General features: G+C 41.0%; 2 protein-coding genes across 3 annotated transcripts in view; both read left to right on the top strand.

Annotated features, from left to right (window-relative positions):
- Nucleotides 1-568: 568 nt before the first annotated feature.
- On the top strand, nt 569-6927 carry rom1b (retinal outer segment membrane protein 1b). Of its 2 annotated transcripts, none has more exons than XM_051954922.1 (6): nt 569-1070; nt 1208-1363; nt 2626-2868; nt 3409-3596; nt 4156-4402; nt 5655-6927. In XM_051954922.1, exons 2-6 carry the CDS (start codon nt 1214-1216, stop codon nt 5919-5921), a joined length of 1095 nt encoding a protein of 364 aa, XP_051810882.1. In that variant the 5' UTR covers nt 569-1070; nt 1208-1213; the 3' UTR covers nt 5922-6927. The 2 variants fall into 2 exon arrangements, with proteins under 2 accessions (XP_051810882.1, XP_022058960.1); XM_022203268.2 differs by having other exon boundaries at nt 1205-1363.
- A 2191-nt stretch (nt 6928-9118) lies between these two features.
- ccdc88b (coiled-coil domain containing 88B) overlaps nt 9119-21805 on the top strand; it is a 60258-nt gene continuing 47571 nt past the window's right edge. The window contains exons 1-6 of the mRNA XM_051954908.1: nt 9119-9322; nt 10522-10670; nt 14912-15020; nt 20604-20673; nt 20862-20920; nt 21434-21517. Of these exons, the coding sequence (XP_051810868.1) occupies nt 9263-9322; nt 10522-10670; nt 14912-15020; nt 20604-20673; nt 20862-20920; nt 21434-21517 (531 nt within the window). The 5' untranslated portion in view covers nt 9119-9262. The remainder of the gene's footprint in view (nt 9323-10521; nt 10671-14911; nt 15021-20603; nt 20674-20861; nt 20921-21433; nt 21518-21805) is intronic.

The raw sequence follows: 21805 nt of genomic DNA, 5'->3' as shown, positions 1-21805 counted from the left end.
CTCCAAAGTAATTTACTACGGGTGGCTGGATCATTGTAGTGCCACATCATGCATGATTACAGGGTTCCTTTAAAACAAAAAAGTTTGAGTGAGTTAGTTTGAGGTAAGTGAAGACAGTTGGGTTTAAGTTAAACCTAGTTATGGAAATAACAAGTTTCAGTTGCAAGAAAGCAGTGAGTTCAACAGAAGTTAACCATATTTGCCAGAGTTTAAAGTAAATGTTGACACTGTAAGTGTTTCAAATGACGTTTTTCCTCAATGTACATATTATATATTAGCCTAATTATACAGTGAAAACACTGAATGGCACTGAAAGTACATGAGATTCAGTCTCAGATATAATGATAAACCTGTACCACTATATATTCTGAAACATCTATGGAGGCGAGCCTGCGTTGATGCGTTTCAGGTACCTGTCATAACAGTCCAACAGGCCCTCCCACACTATTTGTCTATCAGAACAAGTTTGCTGATCAGACACTGGCCTGCTTTCCCATTGGCCCCTGGGCTTTAATAGGATCCCAGGGACTCTGTTGGGGGGATTACGTTTCCAAACTCTCGACTTTGGCCAGTCTCTGTGTCCTCCAGCCATGGGTACAGCGGTTTAGGGGGGCGCCGCACACGGACAGACCCAGAGGGGCGCCATCAAAAGACACCATCACATCAAGAGGAAGAAATCGTTGGTTTCATCTCGAAGGGGAGGCTGTGGCGGTGTGACCAACTGCTTGAGGGGAAAATCTGTCATCTTGGGGAAAAGGAATATCTCTTTTATTCCATATTTCATTAATCATCACTTTTCTCATATTTTCTCCATGGTATTGCTGCACTGATTTGGATTATAAAGACTCTTTTTGGGACAACTTCAGCAACCAAGTGCAAGCTTTTGGATTATCCTCTGAGGTCGACTGTGTCCTTTACCATCCCAGGGATCTACCTGCTTATCCCCTTCACCTGGAACAAATTAGATGAGCTCAACCTGCTAATAACTCTCCAAACAACGAGCGAAAGGCCTGCACTGACCACTGACCATTCCAGCAGCACAATTCGTGCAACACTGAAACCAACTTCTTGTGAGCTTGTTCATCTCTTTGCATGCAGCTGGCCACCTCTGGATAGACTCCATTTTTGGCCAGAATTGACTCCCTGCTGTCCTGTCCAGCTCCCCATGTCTTACTTCTCTCTTTTGTCTTTGTGCTGTGCATAGCAGGGAGCCATGGCGCTGTTGAAGATGAAGTTCACCCAGCAGAGGCGGGTGCGTCTGGCCCAGGGTCTGTGGCTGCTGTCCTGGCTGGCAGTCATGTGTGGGGCCTTCATCTTCTGTCTGGGGGTTTACCTTAAGACAGAGCTGCTTCGTAGGGCTGAGGTAGACAGAGAGAAATATATTCTCACACTGACAAAAACATACATGTTAATGCTATGTCAACTAGAAAATCAAGTGGTGCTGAAGTGGAAAAACATGGCATGAGCTTATTCAAAGTTAAACAAACAGGGCGTTTTATGCTCAGACTCTTGCTGTTGCTCGTGGTTGTTTACCGTCTGTTGTGTTGTTTCTTATCTGGCCCTTTTATTTAAATTTGTCCCTACAGTTTAATCCACAAATGTAAACACGCAGTGCACAAAATGCAAGTGTAAACATATACATTCCTGCATGGTAAGCCCTGTGGGTGCACTGCACTGGAAAGCCTCTTTGAAATATCAGCACTTTTCCCTTAAAAAATCACTAATGTGTTGAATGTAGGTAATGTGACCAGCAGGTTGAGGTCATAACTTCTGCAAGATTGGTGCATTTGTTCAAGCTCACTAGTCATTGGGCTTAATTGATCAGTGATTGATTTGGATAGGTTAGAAGAATTGATATGCAGTTGGCTACACAGGAAAGCTGCAGGCCATGAATGCATGCCCTCACATATTCATTGATCTTCTGTGAGAGAATCAAGTTTTCAAAGCTCTTAGTTGTGTAGCAGCTAGTTTGCTCTATGATGAGTGAAAGAAATAAAATGACATTTGCAACGTGACCAACAAAATGGTGACAGGAAGCTCAAGAATATTACAGAATTGCTCACAAGAGCTTAATCCTCTACATTAGATAGACAAACACATTTATGCAGTTTGTTTGGACTTTATTGTGTTTTATTGTTGACTAAACTGATTATTCCACATAGAGCAGAAATTATTTCTTCCCAGTAGGATTCATGAGCTGAAATCATTTGTCATAAACCACAGCTGGTTGGACAGATATTCAAGGATGACTGTAGAAGGTGGAAGTATTGGGCTATAACTGTAAGGTTTTTAATAGTAATTTCTGAACAACAATGGGGTAAAGGTGTTTTGAGACTGGCAGGCTTTGGAATACTCAGCCAATAATAAACTCAGTCCATAATTGACTTTTGCCGGAACAGGGACAATGAATTTAATTTATCATCATATTGCCATGTCGCTGCTGCATCCAGCATATCAGCACCTAATTGAATCTCTTGGCTGCCCGGGTCATTTTTAGAATAGATAAAGCAAATTGAATGCAGGATTATTACCAGCTGAAGTGGGTAGAGGAAATGACAAAGTGACCTGCAGTTGGCTGCCGCTCTTACCAGCTATTATCTTTGACTATGTTCTTCTTCTCTCGAGGTGATGGACAACACAGAGATCCATGTGGTGCCCAACATCCTGATGATGGTGGGTCTGGCCTCCATCGGCACCAACTGGGTTGCCAGTCGTGTTTGCCAGGACTCCTTGGACGCGAGCCGCTTCCCCCGTTGGAAGGTTCTCCTGCTGGCCTGGTTTGCTGTAGCTGCGCTGCTCTGTTGTCTGCTTATCGCTGTGGTGGTGCTCAGCTACGCCCTGCAAGGACGCCTGGAGGAGTCCCTGAAGGTAGGGTCATCAGGCTGGGTGATGGTTTTGAGGGTGACAGTGTAAAAGAGGTGCCAGTATGGTCGTAAGAGAGGACACATGAGTTAAGAAGACTGGTCTCTAGCAAACCACAAGACAAAACCTACTCCCCCTCAAGGCCTCTGTGGCTCAAAGAGTCATTTGCCTCACTTGAATGAAAGATGAAATTGGCAGCCTTGGTGAGAAAATATGATTGATGCATGATGGAGACAGAACAAAACTATCTATCAAAACCTTCTGTTTGCATGTCGCCTTTAAATAACCAGTCATTCTTCATTTATTTCTGAAAACATTACAAACAAATATTATGGAGAAAGATTAGAGCTCTCATCCTTCTATCTGCTGTCACCCAAAATGAAGCCTTTACGGGCTGTCAGCTAATTAATTTAAGGTGAACAAACAACAGATTTTAAATTACACTGAAAATCTGTCTATCTGTTAGAGAACAGCTGCATTTTATACAGACGGTACAGCCAAACACACCTGCTTCTCCCTCCTTTATTTGTCTCTCTGCACTGTCAGGTGGGCCTGAGGAACGGTATTCGATTCTACAAGGACACAGATGTACCCGGACGATGTTTTCAGAAGGAGACCATTGATCATCTGCAGATGGAATTCCGCTGTTGTGGCAACAACAACTTCAAGGACTGGTTCGAGGTGCAGTGGGTCAGCAACAGATATCTGGACTTCACCTCAAAGGATGTCAAAGAGTGAGTGAATGACAGTGCAGGCATTTATGGGATGTAGGGAGAGAGGAGAGACAGGAGAGAGAAGGAAAACAGAGATCTGTATGAGTGACAGATAAGTAGACTTCACATCCAAAAGGTCAAAGAATATGTTACAGAGGAAGGACTGAGAGAGGGAGACAGAATGATGTGGAGACTAGAGGAGGAGTGTAAATAGATCTGGCCTTTACATTTGAAGAGAATGACAGAAATGGATGGAAAGGGTGGTCATGAAGCACGCGGAGAAAGGTTGGTCAGAGATGAAAGAAGTAAAACGGAATGAGTAAACAGAAAGGTTGTGACATGATGACATTTGTAAAGAGGCACTCCTCATTTCCCAGTAAGTGTGCATTCAGCTAAAAGTCAGGCCTTTAACTGGTTTTAACATTTTCTGTGCTTTAGCTCCCATAAGACGAACTGATGAAGATGAACCTTCCACCCTCCTCCCTTCCCTTGTCTCCTCTGAGTCATCACTCATTTCTGTTTCTTTTTAATTTGTTTCTATCACTGGTTTTCAAGCTATCCACCCTTGTTTTACTCACAGTCGTATTCGGAGTAACGTGGACGGGCGCTTCCTGTTGGATGGCGTTCCTTTCAGCTGCTGTAACCCGGCCTCCCCTCGCCCCTGCCTGCAGTACCACCTGACAGATAGCAGGGCCCACTACAACTATGAGTACCAATCAGAGGAGCTCAACTTGTACAGCCGTGGCTGCAGGCAGGCTCTGATCGACTACTACATGGACTTGATGAACTCAACCGGCCCCGGTGTGCTGTCAGTCATCCTAATACAGGTGGGTTATCTAACAACGCCACAGTTATTCTGTAACTGCAGTAAAACAGAGAAAACATAGTCAAATATGTCACACATTAGAGTACTGAAGCACTCTTCACTGTGTGAGAGGAAGTTTGTTAGGTTTGTCCCAAAATTACCCCGACACACATACAAAAAAAAGCCCCAGAATTTTAAATGATGGCTGTCTACTGACGCACAGACTGCCATGACAACCAACAGGAACAAAAAAACTCACTGGTACACATTGATTTCTCCTTTTTAATCAAACATGCACTTTCACTCCTTTGCAAAATAACAGTATTGATGGCACACTCTTCAAATAACAGGACCTCAGGCAGGAACAGGGTGCCTATACACATGTTTAACAGGGCGTCATCACACACAGCCCACGGCTAATCAGACAATCTATACTTCTAAATGTAGCAGCTGAGTGCCGTGGTTCTTCTACTTCTCTTTGAAAGGGGCGGACAGATGGCTGCCATCTTACCAAGGCATCAAGCTGGGCTAAACGACGTCTGTTTTTTAACCAAAAGTCTCAACACTTTGTCAAAACCTGCTTTGAGCTGTGCTGCCTGACATGAACTGACAAAAAGAGGAACAAGATGAGACACAGCTAAAAATATTTTGCACGGACTGCAACACAATTCATGTTTTCTCTGCAGGTGCTGCTTTACGAAGATGGTAGCATTGTTTAGCCTTTTTTATTTTGGGAAACTCGTTGTAAACTCATTTTGTGTAAGAGCCTAAATGAGAATTTTTGAGACGGAAATGGGAGTTGAACTTTATTAACCTAAAAACTTGAGAATCTCTGCAGTATATTAATGTTTTGGCAAGAGTTTCCTTAACTTGATTGTAGAAGAAACTACAGACTTAAATCCTGACCTTAACAATTAAAGTATTAAGGGATAAATAATTAAAAGATTGACCAAAAACTAAAAAGTATACAGATCCTCACCTCACATAAATCCCTCCCTAACATTTTTTGTACATTCATACTCTTATCAAGAAAGGTGAGACTCCAATGTGAAAATTTGCACATCCAGCATAGTGCTAAGTCCTCCATAGTTTGTTCATCATGTTAGAAACTCTTTAAATCAATTGTGATACAAGAAAAATCAATGTTTTTCTTCAAGTACCCGTTTCTGTGAGCATATGGAGCCATTTAACCATTGCATCTGTAATAAACAGTGTCTGCCGCACAGATTGCAGAGTGTCTTTTCACAGTATCCTCATTGCTTATGTCTGTCCAGATGTCAGTGCTTCTGAGCCTGCGGTACCTGCAGACGGCCGTGGAAGGAGCCATGGCTCTGGAGAACCCGGAGGGTGAAAGTGAGGGTTATCTTTTGGAGAAGGATGTGAAGCAAACCTTTGAGGATTGCAAAGCCAAGGTCCTCGACATGCTAAAGTTAGCGCAGGTTGATGCTGCCGCCGCCGAAGTGTCTCCCGGGGCTGCAGACGCTGAGAAAACAGTTGATAACACCACGGAGAAGGCGGCCTCCCCTACTCCTGCCAGCTAGAGGGGAAACATGATTTAAACATCAGATGAGGAGGAAGGGATGCAGGAGGGGTAGATGTATCTGAGGTGTTTTTGGTTGTGTGAGTTGGTTGGCGGCAGGTGGGACGCCTGTTGGGTTTTGACACGTTAGACTTGAGTTATATTCCACCAGTGCAGCAGCTACAGCTCCCTCGCACATGACCAAAACAGGGCAACACACTGGGAATCTTATCAGGCCCTGCACGGACACCAAAACAAACATCTCCTCTGTGCAGGACCTCATGAAAATGTAACCATCAGACAATCTATTGTGGAGATGTGTAGAACTTTTTGTTGCGACTAGAAGAGAGTACATTCAGTTTCAACAGGTGTAGCTTAAACATACAAAGTCGTGTTTTGACATTCTGACTCAAATTTGGCAAAGCCCCATCACATGATGCTAAAGTTCATCCCATGTGCACTGTATTTTTCATCTCAGAGCTGTAGAGTTTGTAGTAAACTGCAATGAAATGCTTAGGAACTTGTTAAACTGGCAACGCACATGAATAATATATTAAAGGTAGACGTTTTTAACTGCTTTGTAGTGTCGGCCTCCTTTTGTACATGTAATATAACAGAGGCGTGTTTAAACTGACAGTGGGTTATCTGAGTTCAGCAAGGAGTGTTGGATTAAGTGTGTGTGTTTTGCGTGCATACGTGTGTGTGAGTGTGGTGCCCTATATGAAGCTGTCATCGTGTCTATTCTGGCAGCTCTGAAACAATCTGATAATCCTGGTGTAGTTAATCCCAGAACTGCTGCACAAGCATTATCAGCACACCCTGACAGCACACAGGAGCGCACTCCGTCACACAGCGGCAGAAACAGCACACTCATACAACATGTTGCAAGTTATTTTCTAAAGCAGAACGGTTTTTAAATGCTATTTATTTGCAAAGAAATAAATATCATGGTGATCTGTCCTAGCTACAGGTATATCCCATGTGTGCTCATTCTTCTTGAATAAAACTCTATCACAGAACAATTTCAATGAATGTCTTATTTGATTCCTAATAGCCTGATAAATGCTTTCAGTGGCTGCAGAAAAACACACTCCTGAGTGTTAAAACACAAGCAGCCAGCAGAGGAGTCACAGTGAAAGTGTCAGGTTCAGATTTTCAGAAATATTTGTAGTGTAATTAGTATTACAGCTTCACAGTGGAAGGTAGAAAGTTAGTTACTGTAGCTAGTTCTTTCAAGTAATTACTATGGAACTAATTAAAGCAAACAGTAAAAATGAAAACATCAATGATTGCATGTTTAAAAATACTTTTTTTTTTTTTTTTACTCCTTTTTAACATGTAGACATTGATGCCAGCACTTTTTTTCTGTCAGGCCTCATAAATATGATTCCCTCAATCCTTAGGCATTGATGAACATTTATTTTTTCACGTGAATATTTCAAATCTAGTCATGCTCCTAAGGGAACCTTCTGAGTTTAAAGATTCTCCCAAGGTTATTCATTTTAAGCTGATAATTTTGCAGCGGTTACTGGATAAATTTGGGGATTTTTTCTCTGGTGGAAATTTGAAAAATTGGCAAGAGCTGGAGGGGTTAATGATAATCTACACACACATTTAATTAGATAGTGAAATACAACAAGGTTTAAGTGACAATTTTACCTGCCTAGGATGAGCTATGGTGTGTTTTCCGTCCCCTCTGAAACTGAGTGAATACAAATCTGTCCCGTCCTAATATTCAGTACAAAATATGCTAAATATATCCTCCTTTTGCCCTGTAAATTCACTGAAAAAAGAAAACTGTAATTCTATGTGATGTTTCCTCTTGGCCTTTATCCTTTCTGTATTTTTGAAATACAGGCAAATGTCCAAACATTACAAAAATATGCTGTGAATTGAAATGCCTAACACGAAACAATATTAAAAACCTGAAACATTTACATACATACAGACATAATGATAAAATTCCATAATTTAAAAAAAAAAGATTCAAATATCCTTCATTAAATAGCCAAAAAAGAGAGAAATAAACACATTGTCTTCTAATGATTAGGCCAGAAAAATGGATTTTAATAATTGAAAACTAATGTCTATTCATGAGATGTTAATTCTCTGTAATTGTACAACATTTTTGGGACCCAGCTGCTGGGATATCTCTCTTTCTTTCAAGATTTCAAGATATTTCATGCAGTGTGACTACGACTTTTGTAATTTCTTGCTTATTTTCAGCCTATGCTGTTTAGTTGGAAAACATAAGTTTACCAGAAACATTAATAACTCTACTGAAACTGCCTGCAGCTAGCTGTGTCTCAGATTCTTTCTTTTGACTTAGATAAATACCTGCAGCATCTTTTCACACTGGTGGTAGCTTCAGGAACAGAGGATCTTAAGGTAAATAACGTTCTGTGTTCCTCTACACACGAGACAGGTAAGTCATTATACATGGTTTCAAGAGGAACTGTTTGCATTCAAGCCTTGGAATAAATCTTGAGCTCAACCAGGGCTGTCCGGACACGTTAATCAAGATAAAGCTGCCATTACGCACAGCATCTCAGCGTTTCAGTTTTGTTATGTGAGTTAGAGAAGCTAGAAATATCACAACACATATATTGTAACTTAAAACTGGGTTGCTTGGTTTCACTTCCTCTGGTGATTTTGTTGGCAGCAATAATGATGTAACAGATCATTAAAAAAAAAACACAGAAAACAAAACAGGAACTTTCCTTTTGAACCACCAGAGGTCAGGATTGCACAGAGCTTGAAAATTACACCTGAACATGCTCTTATGAGAGCAACGTGGAAACAGCAGAGATCTCACAACTTTGTCGGCAAAAGTGAAAATATTCACCTTATTTTTCAGGAACACGAGATCAGTAAGTTGTCCAGAAACAACACGAGACGATTTATTTCCATATTGGAGCATCAAACACCTTGTAGGTCTGTTTTCATATTAAAGTGTACCAATATGAGGAAATGGGCCTGTATTTCAGAATCAACACGATCCATTTGTGGATATTAAACACGGCTTTGTCATGCTTTCCCCATATTATTCAGTCATACCTTACGCGGAAAATGTATGTGTATGGGAGAAGTGAAGGGTGTGTTAGAACAGAAGAAAAAAAAAGAAAAAAACGCAACATGTGCGTTTTGAAAAATTCCGGTGCGGTTTTGCAATGAAACTGACACACAGTCAGAGAGAGGAAGAGGCAGAGGTGGAGGGAGGGGAAGGGCCGCACAAATGTCAAACGGCTTCACTTGACGCGAGATGGATTCTCTCTCTTTGATCATTATGCGAGGCGCCGATAGTATATTTTAAAATTAATTTGCTGTCTTCTGTGGTGTTTTCACAGCCCTCGTAACACAACAATGGAGTCCAACATTAAGGAGATAATAGAGGAATTCATGGAAAGTGCGTTGGCGCAGTGGGTACGTCATTTATCATTTATCACTTTGAGTTAGAGAAAAGGTCATTATTTGTGGAGGCAGAGAGGAGGATAAAAACAGGAGAATGGTGTAGAAAGTGTGTAGGAATCCGCCGCCTTGGCCAGGAACCAGTTCTGCAGTGAACTCCACATTATTATTTGCGACCAGAAATATCTTTGACGTCTTTTACAGCAGTCTGATTTCCACTTCTATTCACCCAAATAAATATAAAAGCAGGACTTGAATAAATAACAGGAATAGCCTTGATATTGCCTTCTTGCTGTTGTGTAGAGAAAAGCAAACACTCCACTTCTGCTTTTGGCAGCTTCCCTTGCCTCTTAATGACCAGCTTTTTTCTCCCCCAGCCTTGACACTTCCGTGTCCTTGGGCTGTTAGTGATTTGAAAATAACACAAAGTCATCTGCACTGTATTCAAGAGAGTATAGGCTCTCTAAAATCAGTAGAGGAGTTGTTGCATGTGTAACACACCAAATTTCCAGCTGAGTTTTCCACATGGGAGACCAGTCAGCCTGAGGGGATTTTTCCCTTCTGGTCGCTGAACACTGTTTATGGTATTCTGTGGTACTGTTCTGAACCTTGAAGGGATGTTCTCATTGGCTGCTGCTCCCTTCCAAAGAGCGGGTCAGAGGTGAGGTTCAACAGGATGCCCGCCACTGGCAGGAGCAGAGTATTTGCTGAAGGGCACTTCAGTAGGTCAGCCATTCACTGACACGAGTGCTTTCACCCTGATTCTCATATGTGGAAGGACATCCGCCGCCGCCCAGCGTAGTCTGTCACACAGGGTCTCAAGCTGCTCTACTTCACCTTATCAGCTCTACCAACTCAAGCTTGTTACTCTGTTTACCGACAGTGCAGTTTTTAGAAAGTGCAGGTGGGAATAAACCTCATTATATTGCCGTTTGCTTTGGCACAGCTTGTCTCAGCAGAGGGAGAGACCTTGGCTGCAGTCCTGCTTGGCTGCCTGTCACTGTGAAGTGCTTCCCAGTGTGGGAGCACAGATCCCACCTGTTCAGACAGGTGCACCGACTCAAGTGGCTTCCTGTGAGAAAATGTTTGCACCTCTCCATCCTCCTCCTCGCCTCCCTCTCTGTACCTGCTTTCTGCTCCCGTCTCTGTCTTCCTCGTCTTTGTCCACCTCTTGATACACACTTGACATAATCTCTCCATGTCTCCCGCCACAGATTCAGCTGTTTGAGAACATGGTGGAGAGTGAGGACGGTGTCCCGCTCTACAGCCAGTACATGGAGGTCAACTCTGTCTCCAAGAGTGCCCGAGAACGCTACCTGAGGCTGACCAATGGCGTTTTCCTCAATGAGGTCATGAGGTTCATGTAAGATTGATCACCATTTTCTTGTTTCATTGGCTTTCACAGGCTGGTGTTAAACTGGGAGGGAACGTGAGCGCTAATTAAATGAACTTGCAGAAACCTTTTTCACTCAACCTGTAATGTTAGATGTGCATTTAAATTTAATAGGACTAAATATAAAAATAATAAATGAGCCAAAGTGCCTTTTGTGCAGTAAAAAAATAAACTGTGTAACCTGACACTTGGTTGCAAGTATTGGCAAGTCCAAATGTAGAAATGGCCCCACAACCTTCTTTGCAATTAAACTCCAAAGCTGAGCGAAAACCACTAAAAACCATTAGACTGGGCACCCTGGTGGCCTGGTGGTTGAGACGCTTATGTAAGTAAAGTAAAGTGAGTTAAAGCGACCAACAGTGAGTGAGGTAATAAAGTACAAACTGACCTTGCTTTTTTGGGCTGCAGGGGATTTTGTGTTTGTTGCAGTGAATGATTTTTGTGTTTGTTGCAGTGAATGACGGTGAATTAAGGTTGCACCATATCCACTTCACTTCCACAATCATAAGCTCCTCCGTCTCCTTACATTAGATGTCTCTATCATGGATGTATTATGTGTTATACATAGAAAGCACTCACTCAATTGAATGGAAATTGCTCACCATATGCATGAAGCAAAAAAAAATCTTTTTTCCATGTTTGCTTTTGCACCATGACCCAAAAGCCCACAGATATGTCACTGAAAACATCCCATGGTTTATGATAAAGGAAATCGCTGCACATCTTTTCCACAGGGCAGAGGCATTGACACAGACGAGCATTTCTGAAAGTTTCAAAAATACTCCTGCACACAGTCTAACATGCTAAAATCAGAGGTGGGTAGTAACGAGTTACATGTACTCCGTTACTTTTACTTGAGTAACTTTTTGAAAAAAATGTACTTCTGAGAGTAGTTTTACTCTGCCATACTTTTACTTGAGTAGATTTGCCAGTTACACCGGGCTACATTTAACTCCTTACTTTTTTATTTACCACATCAAATATGCTTTTTTTTGCCAGAGGGATGCCCCCAGTGTATCTACCACATGACTGTGTTTCACCAATCAGACGAAACAACAATAATCACGTGACTCCGTTTCACCAAACATAGCTCTGCAGTCACATTAGTAGCACAGCGGCACAAACTCTTCACACGTAGCAGACAGGGAATGAAAAAACGGGGGCATTTTCAAGAAATTTGGTCTTGTTTGCTTCGAAGTCTGACAACATTAGCATAGCATTAGCATGGATGTCTTCGGCTTTTGTCTTCAGTTTACTAACACGGCCGAAGTGAAGCGTGACGTCGGGCTGGGTAGGTCCACGTCATACAGTGTGGTGGTGGTGGTGGTGGGATGAAGTACCGCATGCAGTATATCTTGCCACTAGAAGTAGTTTGCACTGTTCAAACATAAAAACGTTACCTTACTACAGGTCTTTGTTTCAAAAGCTTTATGTTGTGGAAAACTGAGATTTATACATTTGTGTTTCTTGTGCGTTAAGTTGTCATTTTGTTATTTATTTTAGTTTTTTTTATATTTTATTATTTGGAAATAATAGAAATTGCACATTATTTTGCATTTTTGTCCATCTGATCACATCATTTCTAAAACAGTTAGTACTTGAGTAGTCTTTTCACCAAATACTTTTTCACTCTTACTCGAGTAATTTTTTGAATGACTTCTTTTTACTTCTACTTGAGTGATATTATTTTGAAGTAAAGTTACTCTTACTTGAGCACAGTTTTTGGCTACTCTACCCACCTCTGGTTAAAATACAACTATTCTGGTGGACTTCATCAGGCAAGTGGTTTGTTATGAAGAAGAATCAATTTGAACTGGCAGTGGCTGCAAGTCTGCAACCAACACTACCGTTCAAAAGTTTGGGGTCACCCAGGCAATTTCATGTTCTACCATGAAAACCGACACTTTTATTCAGTGCTAACATAGCACACGCTGCTAAGTGGAATAGTGTGCACGTTTTAATGCATTTTGTGTATATTCCAATACGTGAGAGAAACTGCAGTTTCCGTCACAAGAGCACAACAGCTGAGGTATCAGCACACAGTTATCGTCTAAAAATTTAAAGATGCACTTTCTGTCACATTCAAAAATGTTTCCCCCTAACCTTCAAAGCTGCCGTTTCCCTCGACAGGTACTGTACATTTGACTACATCGCTCTCTCTCTCTCTGGGGAATGGAGCCAACTTTGGAAAAGATTGCTGCTCCAGATGATCCGCGCTAAACCGAAACACCTGCCTTCATCACCTCACTGTTCAGCTCAGAGATGATTAATATAGTTTTTTCACTTCAAATCATCAGGAGCGCGCGTTAGACTCCTTGGTCCGTTTTCCAAGACAAAGGTTTTCTAATCATAAACTAGCCTTACAACACCATTAACTAACACAATGTAGCATTAGAACACAGGAGTGATGGTTGCTGGAAATGGGCCTCTGTCCTCCATGTAGATATTCTATTAAAAATCAGCAGTTTCCAGCTAGAATAGTCATTTACCACATTAACAATGTCTAGACTGTATTTCTGGTTCTTTAATGTTATCTTCATTGAGAAAAACTGCTTTTCTGCCCAAAAATAATCACATTCCTGAGGGACCCAAACTTTTGAACGGGTAGTGTATTATAGGATGGTGTAAATTAAAAACATCTTTTCACTGAGTGACAACTTTCAATAGCATACAGAAAATAGAAGATCACAAATATGTCCCCGAAAGTGTGTACAAAGAATATGCAAAATTCATAGGACATTAATGCCTAAAAAGTATTAAAAAAACTGTCCTTGGAGGTTATGTATGAATTTTCCCACTGTAGAATTAATAATAACTAATCTTATGGTATCATATCATAACGTAACATAATGTAATGTAATGTATCGTAACATATTGCATTGTATCATATCATATACATGTAGATGAACATGCAAATGCAATGAAGAAATTTCACAAAACACACAAATTAAGCAAATAACTCTAAATATAGTACAGACAGAAGGTAAACATCGGTAATAATAATCTCAAGAATGTATATGAGACCTTCCCCTCCTCAGTGCGATACATAAAAACAATCTCATTCTCAGCCTCCAGCATCCATGCAGCATTTATGTAGACAGACCCAAATAATCACAATCAACAGGTCACATTGGTAACACTCCCTGTTTAAGATGGCTTCTCTTTGTAGCAAACCATTTGCCTGATGAAGGTTCAGCACTGAAATGTTGCAAAGAATGTATTTTTGTAAGTCTGACATTGTGTGAGAACCGTTTGTCTTGTCAACAGTGGCAGAAATGCCTCTTTTCTAAATGTGGGCTGTGTGGGGGGAAAAGCACTTAAGGTCAGTGGGGATGTTGTGTTGCAATACTGCGAGTGACCACCAGGACAAACTGGCACTAAAGCTGATTGATATCCAGCTCTGTGGTTTCTAATGCACCCATTAATCACCCAAACAATGCCCCAGATGTACTATTTGTTTGTTGTTGTTTTTTAAATCACAAAGAAATGCCGGGTACATATGACTTAGCCATATTTGCAGTAATTTAGTATTGCGCCATCTTGAGGCAACATTTTTTATTTGCCTTGTTTATGTGACAAACAATTCTGTGTTTTTAGCTGACCAAATGACATTCCCATTGTGTTTAATGCTAATGAGCTAATGCTTAAACAACTGGGAATGCAGTAAACATGTTTTTGCTTTCTTTGTGTTACGGTGCAGCTTCAGAGAGCTGCTAGCGTGGCTGCACTCTCTTATATTGTTCTGTCTCTGTATAAAATGTGATGCAACATTTATCACACTCCCTTTCAGAACCTCATTTTGTTCTGCAGCCTGTGTGAAAGGACTGCATGAATATGACCCACAAATTCTCAGTAAATCATAAAATGAGGTTTTACGCACGTACCATCGTGTTAGTCATCTCGGCTGAATTCCTTATCTTCATGTTCAGATTTCAGCAGGAGAAAAGCTTTTGTCTATTAACTGGCAAGACAAGATCTTAGTCAGTATTTGCCGAACAGCTGATTAATTTGGCCTGACCTAAGCCACATTATTTCAACAAATAATTGCATGTGGATTCTCACTGCCTGCTTCTCTGGCTCATTAAAATTTTATCCACCCCCTGCTTAAATGCACTGTTGCATAAGAATTTCTGATCTGGAGAGAAATGGTGCTGGGCTGTTTGATCAAGCTGCAGTAAATACGCCACTGTGTTTTTTCTGTGTTCGCCCAGAGACCCGAACCCCAAGGTGGAGCGGCTGTTCGACAGCGAGAGAGATGACCACATGCTCAGAGTCCAGAACTTTTCTATTTTAAATCGACACCTCCGAGCCTTCTACCAGGTAGGGGAGGGTCACCGGGGGCGGGAGGCTGAGATTGAGGTGTTAGGTCAAATCATCAGGAGGGAAATCAAGACGATGTGCTGGGAGTCAACAGAGCATGCACAGGTCTTTTCACATTCTCACTTTAAAATGGAAGAAGCCCACAGAATGTATAATGGTGTTTGGTCCATTTAAGCGTGACTCCATTTCTGGAGAACTTCGAAAAATTATGAGAGGGTGTGACCAAAATGAAAGTAACTACAGTTTCTCTTTAGCTTTTATTTCTATTTAACTGTGTAATTGTTTACTTTTTAATTAATATTTCATGCATTTGGAACTTGAAATCAGATCTGGTACTGGTTTTGTAGACTATCAAGCCCAATATGACAAAAGGAAAAGCAGGCTTTACACCTCCATGTCATGGTCTTGGAAATGGTCATGGAAATGATTTGTGGCAAACAATTTTCACTGTCAAGATATTTCACACACAACAAGCCAAATATCACCTCATTAGCAGTTGTCAGTGTGCCACAAAGCAAATCAGAAGGCCTCATGCAATGTGAAAAATGTCACTGGTGGTGGTGAACCCCGAGAGGATTGTCGTCCAGCTTTGTTCCCCTCATTTCTGCAAAGCTTAGTTACTTCTAGCTGAATGTTTGCTTTAGTTGCCTGCGGCTTTACTGTTCTGCTTCACTCTCTCATCAGCCTGTTCACAGATGCAGCAGGCAGCTGATTTCAGCCTAAAAGATTTTTGATAAACCGACTGTACGCTACGTGCCCAGCTTCAAACGGCAGGTAGACAAAGTTAGAGACTACCTGGAGAACATATTGCAGAGTGTTTAGCATCTGAAGTGCCAGATCTTTTTCTCAGGAGTAAATGAAAACCCAAACGGACCTCAATACAAAAGTAAAATTGAACTCACATCCTCCAGGTGACCAGAAGCATGAATTAAAAAAAAATTCAGATGATGCTCCACATCTGCTTGAAGTCAGAGTTTCATAATCTTGAATGCACTTGTCTAAACTGGCCAAAATATGGAGACGTTTGTGGATGTGAATGTGCTGCAAGGTTGTCTCAAGTTTACTTTTAAAATTCATGTAAATTTCTTCTCTTTTGTGCCTTTAGTTTCTGTTAGGTTTTATGAATTAGCATAAAAAATGTTGTGCCATCAAACATGTTGTAAAGAGTTAGGAACTCTCTCTGAATTGTCTTCATTTTTAATTGGATACTTGTGCATCTGAAAAATAAATATATTTGCCGTAAGAAAAGAAGACTGTCAACATGCTGTGTAGCAACTTCATAAGCTATAGACAGACTGGAGACAGCCCATCTATAAGCACATTTACATTTACAGATTAACATATTATTCCTATTTGTTGTATCTTTATCTGTCTAAAACCATAATGTGATCCTGGAGCTCGTGGTGTACGTGGGGATTAAGGAAATTAGACAGAATGTGTTAATTAATGAGCTTTAAATGATCTGATAGGAGAACAGATTTTTGTTTGCCTTTTAACAAAGTTGATTTTACTTTTTGCTTGTTATGCTCTTTATACTCGGCTAATCAGCGTCTAGGATTAACATAGTATTCAGCAAACAGAAATAAAAGCGATATTGAGACTCTGAGGAAGAAAGCAAGTACATGTATTTTCCGATATGTGTAGCTATTTCTTTGTGTAGTTTTATGGAAGTTTTATTCCCATGTAAGCCTCAGCTAAGCTTAATTTGATATTTTGATAGCAGTTGTCAGACTTGAACGTTAAAATCCCAGCAGTGAGACAAGTCATTACACAGAAATGCTTAGGCAAACCTGTGACACGGTGATACGCAGTCATTTGAAAATGGTCTGACTCTGGTTTGAGCTTCATTTGCTGTCTTGGATAGCTCTATATACTTTCTCTATCATTTCAGAAAAAAAAGTTTCAATAAACACTGGTGTAATGGCTTTTCTTTGGTTGTTGTTGTTCCTGTAGATGGACTGAAATGACTTGCAGCTCATTATAAGTAGAACAGACTCGTAAAAATCGCCTCTGAAATATAACTGAGGCCCTCAGCAAATGGCGAGGGGAGATGGGGTGACGGAGGAAGACTGAAGAGGCAGTTGTCTAACTGTGAAGTAGTGAAAACAGAGGACAAGATGAAGCTCAGCTATCAGTCTTAACACATTTCGCCTGAGGATATTTTAGAAAGTTTGAAGTGTTCGTGTATGGAGGGTGACAGCATTTGCACGGGATGGAAGATGAGACGTGTTCCTGCTTATTATCAAATGAGGAGAGGAACTGTGGAGGGCTGAGTTCTTTTAGTTACAGCTGTGGGTTAGTGCAGGGACAGAGAATGAAAATCTATCAAGCTCTCGGCATCATGCGGCTCATAATGTGGTGGTGTAGGCGCCTGTGGCATTTTAGGAAATTACACAATTCTTTCCCTGGAGGAAGATTCAAGAGCTTCTGTTCTCAGCAAGGAAATCGTCCCCAGTCAGGTGGACTGAACACGCTCTGCTCAGCTTGTCACACAACATAAAAACACGGGTCTACAAGGTTTCACTTCCTAATTTTCAGTGAATCACTAATGTCCCTTGAAAGCTCGGAGCAGCATAAAAAGCCGGCAGTAGTTCAGAAGCTCATATCAGTTGGGCAGAGTTTCAGCAGGTGCTCTTAAAAAAGGCTGCTGTGGACATTTAGTTCCACTCAAGTCACAGTATTACTTCTCACTGTCTTTGTTTCCTAATGCTGTGTGCAGTGTACGTACTGATGAAAGAAAGTGTGTGACAGCGGTAATGAGTGTGTGGTGAGTTTAAGCTGCAGCAACAATGTGCAGTCTGTCAGGGCTTCATTTTCTCTGCTGTGACCTCAGCCTCTCTCATATAGCAACTGAGCTATTTGTGTACACATTACAAGCGCGAAGGCTATAGATTCACCTACACTGGAAATGCCTCATGTGAGCGCACTGAGCGGCAGTTAATATTGCACTGCATTGTATGGTATTCCATTGTGCTGCTGGCTGTGTCTTGTTCTTCTTGACTGCATTCTCTCCTCATATTTTTGATCTGTTTTACTCTTTTTTTAATTTTTTATTTTTACCTCTATCTAAAAGCCTTTAATGCCACTAAGTGAGACACTTACTTTCTAACCTTCTGTTAATGGGATTTTAAATGTTAATTTCTCTTGACTACTAATTCATTGATCCTCTGCCTTTAAAGATCACTGTCCTCGGTAAACGGTGACATTTTTAAGGCTATTGAACGTCCAGTAAATTATGTTTCAACTAATCTGGTTTGCATAAAACTTAAGATCCAAAAAAATGGGGGGTGGGGGGGTGGGGGGGGTGGGTGGGGGGGGTGGGGGGTATGTAGGTAAAATGAAAACCAGCACCAATCCAGACAACATAATACAGAAAATGAAAATTGGGAAATTATTTTGCAGATGGTTATTAATACTCCCCATTGGCAGCCAGCAGACTTGATGAAGTTTATTGCAATTTCCAAACTCTTGCATACAGCATGAGATTATATTCAGATTCTGACTTACAGACAGATAAAAGCTAATTCCTTATTATTATTTTTTTACTACAGTGTCAGAAAAAAAAATCTGTTCTTTGTCTAGAAATGAACTTCGAGTGCAGCTGTCCTGGAAATCAGAGAACAGCACAGATAACTGCACTGCGTATTAGTCATATTGTTAATCTTGTAATTTGGCTGTGTGTATTATTGCATCAAATGATGATGTTGAAAATAAAGTGCAGGAGGGATTTGTGCAAATACGACCCAGTTTGTGTCTTGGCTGCACTACCAGACACAGAATTGTTCATGCAAGGACATTAGCATGCCAGCAACAACAAGCAGATTCTATATAATTTTCAGTCTGGCTAATCTCCTGCAGAAGTCTGTTTGGCATCATGAGCCATGATCTGCGCGATGACCAACTGAGCTGCAGTGGCTAATGTCCTACATGCCCTGAAGGAGCAGAAACGTAAGGTTGGCTGCACATGCCAGCTGCAAAAAGGGACTCCCAGCCTCTTGGTACATTGCCTTTTTCACTGCGCAGTTTATAAATTACAGTGAGCAGCAGAGAGAGCTGTAATTGTGACTTGTTCCTGTACTCTGGTGATTTTGCGTTGATGGATCGCAGGAGGATGTGAACAGGTTTTCAGAGCAGTTGGGAAAGGAGCTGGCCAACATCAGCGTGTGGCTCTTTGACAGAAATATTTTTAATTAACAGCAAAGTTCTACTTTTTTCAGAGTTTTAAACCAAGTACAAAAAAAAAAAAAGTTGCAAAGTAACAGGATGATTAGCCGCTACACTTGTGCTACACTAGATGGCAATGTAGGAGGAGCGAGGCACCGCGGGTCCACATGACAAATACTTGTTTTTTTCCTGCCAGAGAAGCCAGGTTTCTGGACGGGGAATGTCTGAGGCGTCTGCAGTCCAGCTTGATTCAGAGTCTTTTAAGTCTGCCAGGAGATTTGTCCAAGAGCTCAAAGCACAAATTACAACTCGCTGAAACAAGCTGACCACAGTGTTGGTGGGCCTTCTGCTAGTCCTGAATCACCCCATTTACTCTGTAACACATTGTAAATGCTTCCTACCTCAGAACCATGCGAGAAATGTCCAATATAAGAGCTGATTTTTCCAGGCTTAAAGGATGTTGTAGCAGAGATTTAATAGCTTTTGCGAATTCTATATTTCTTTCAGTTTTAATGTGCAAAAAGCTTTTTTTTTTCTGTAATAAACACAACCCTTTGGTGAGATCACACAACGAAGACTGAAAAGGTGTTTTTTTTTTTTCCAGGCGTTCTTGCTTTTATCTGACAGTGTCAGTGTGGAGGTGACAGGAAAGAAAGAAAGCGTGAGGAGAAATCACATGTTACAAAATGACACAGTCTGACTTTTCCGATGCGATTATTTGTTCAGAGCTTTAAACTTCAAGGCCTCAGGGACGCTAAGTAAACAACTATGTGTAAAAGGATGCCTTGGAATGGTGACTGAGATATTTCTGAGTGAATTGGACATTTTATAGTTGAAAAATAAACTCAGTGGTGGACAGAGGCTGTAACGGAGACACTGTTATTTCTGCTCTGCAGTCCTTGATTTTATCAATACCAGTGCATTTCTGACAAGCTAAAACCAGCCTGTAATATTGACTGTGATAATGTACCAGTCAGAATCTAGTAGCTAAGTAGCTTGTTGGCACTTATAATCCTCAGTTAATGTGCCTGCATTGCTGCTGTCACACAACCCATATCAGTCATATGTTTTAACCACAAATTCAACAATAGAAACAGTTCAGTGATTTTATTACAGATTTATTATTCATTCCAGTCTTTTTGTTTGTTTCTATTACATGTAGAGAATGCAGAGATTTGGTTTCCCTGAAATATAATAAAACTAATTTGTACAAATCTTCCTGCACCTGGAAGAACGGAAGAAAATGCTCTTATCAGGTGTCTCTTCTTTGTTTACACCACAAATTTTCAGCAGGCAGGTGGAAAGTTTTTATGTTCTAGCTGTTAGCTGCGGGCAGACGGACTGGACAAGCCAGGTGATCTCTGCAGAATTTTTGCCGTCATCGCTTTACATTTATCCTTGTTTTTTTTTTTTTTTTAGGAAGACCTGCAGCAATTGATACTGATGCCTCTTCCCAATGTTGCCATTCTGGGCCAGGACCCCCTAACAGGTAGAAGATAACAGCATGATCCTATCAGTGCCATGTCTCTTAGCCGCAAGAAAGTAATTACGCTTTATGTTTGAGTCCATATCTCTCCTATCTGTGAAGCGCATTAAGGTGATAATGATAAGGGGGATGGCGGTGGGGGATGGAGATGATGATAATGATGGTGATGACAGTTATTTCTGTGTCCTCAGAGGCAGCCGTGGAGGAGCTCAGGCGACTGCTGCTGCTCTTACTAGGATGTGCAGTGCAGGTGATGACAAGCTCACATAACTGTCAGGCTTTTTGAAGGTTGATAATGGCACCATTAAGATCAGTAGTTAGAAGATTTTTTTTAATGTTTTACGTTTTTTCTACACTTAATGTAGTCTGGAGTAAAATGAATGGTTGGATGAAGATGAAGTTTGAAACAGAAATCTTTGACCATCAAAGAATGAATCCTTATGAGTCCAAATTAGTCATTTTCCACCTTCGCCTTGAAGTTTTGACTTTCTATTTGGCATGATACCTCTTTGAAGATTTTTATATTAATATTCAAATTGCCTGTTGTACATGACTAATGACCTCAAACTATCACAATGATAGAGCATAAAGTACTGCATGAGTGTATTTTTGCTTGAAAAATTACTGCAATGATAAGTTAATTACGAAAATACTTCCAGATCAACTCAATTTATTTACTTAACTAGCCTCAGCTACAGATCACTGGACTGATATACTGTTTTATATTCTGATCTAACACACCTGACTCTCTGTTATCCTGCAGTGTGAAAAGAAGGAAACATTTATTCAGCAAATCCAGTCTCTGGACATTGAGACGCAGGCAGCCATTGCCAGCTGTATTCAGCAAGTAAGTACAGAATTAATCAAGTCAACCCATCCCCCCAAATATAAAATTCCTTCACCGACTGACCCACAGCTGATGAGATTTGGTCCAGGGGAAAGATCTCTAAGAGGATTTTTGTTCCTAAATGTGATTTAACATAGACTTTCTTCACTGTCTGGCCTGTAGGCAGAGAAAGTGAAACTATTATACCTTCTACTGCTGCTTCAACTGAGTGTGGAAATGAGCTACTTGTCATTCTGCTGGCAGCCTCTTAAGGACCTCTGGGTGCCCCTTGCTGCCACCGTAGGATGG

Source organism: Acanthochromis polyacanthus, chromosome 10, assembly GCF_021347895.1.
Source record: "Acanthochromis polyacanthus isolate Apoly-LR-REF ecotype Palm Island chromosome 10, KAUST_Apoly_ChrSc, whole genome shotgun sequence".
Lineage (NCBI taxonomy): Eukaryota > Metazoa > Chordata > Actinopteri > Pomacentridae > Acanthochromis > Acanthochromis polyacanthus.
Note: the sequence above shows the minus strand (reverse complement) of the source record. Positions and strands in the feature narration are given on the sequence as shown.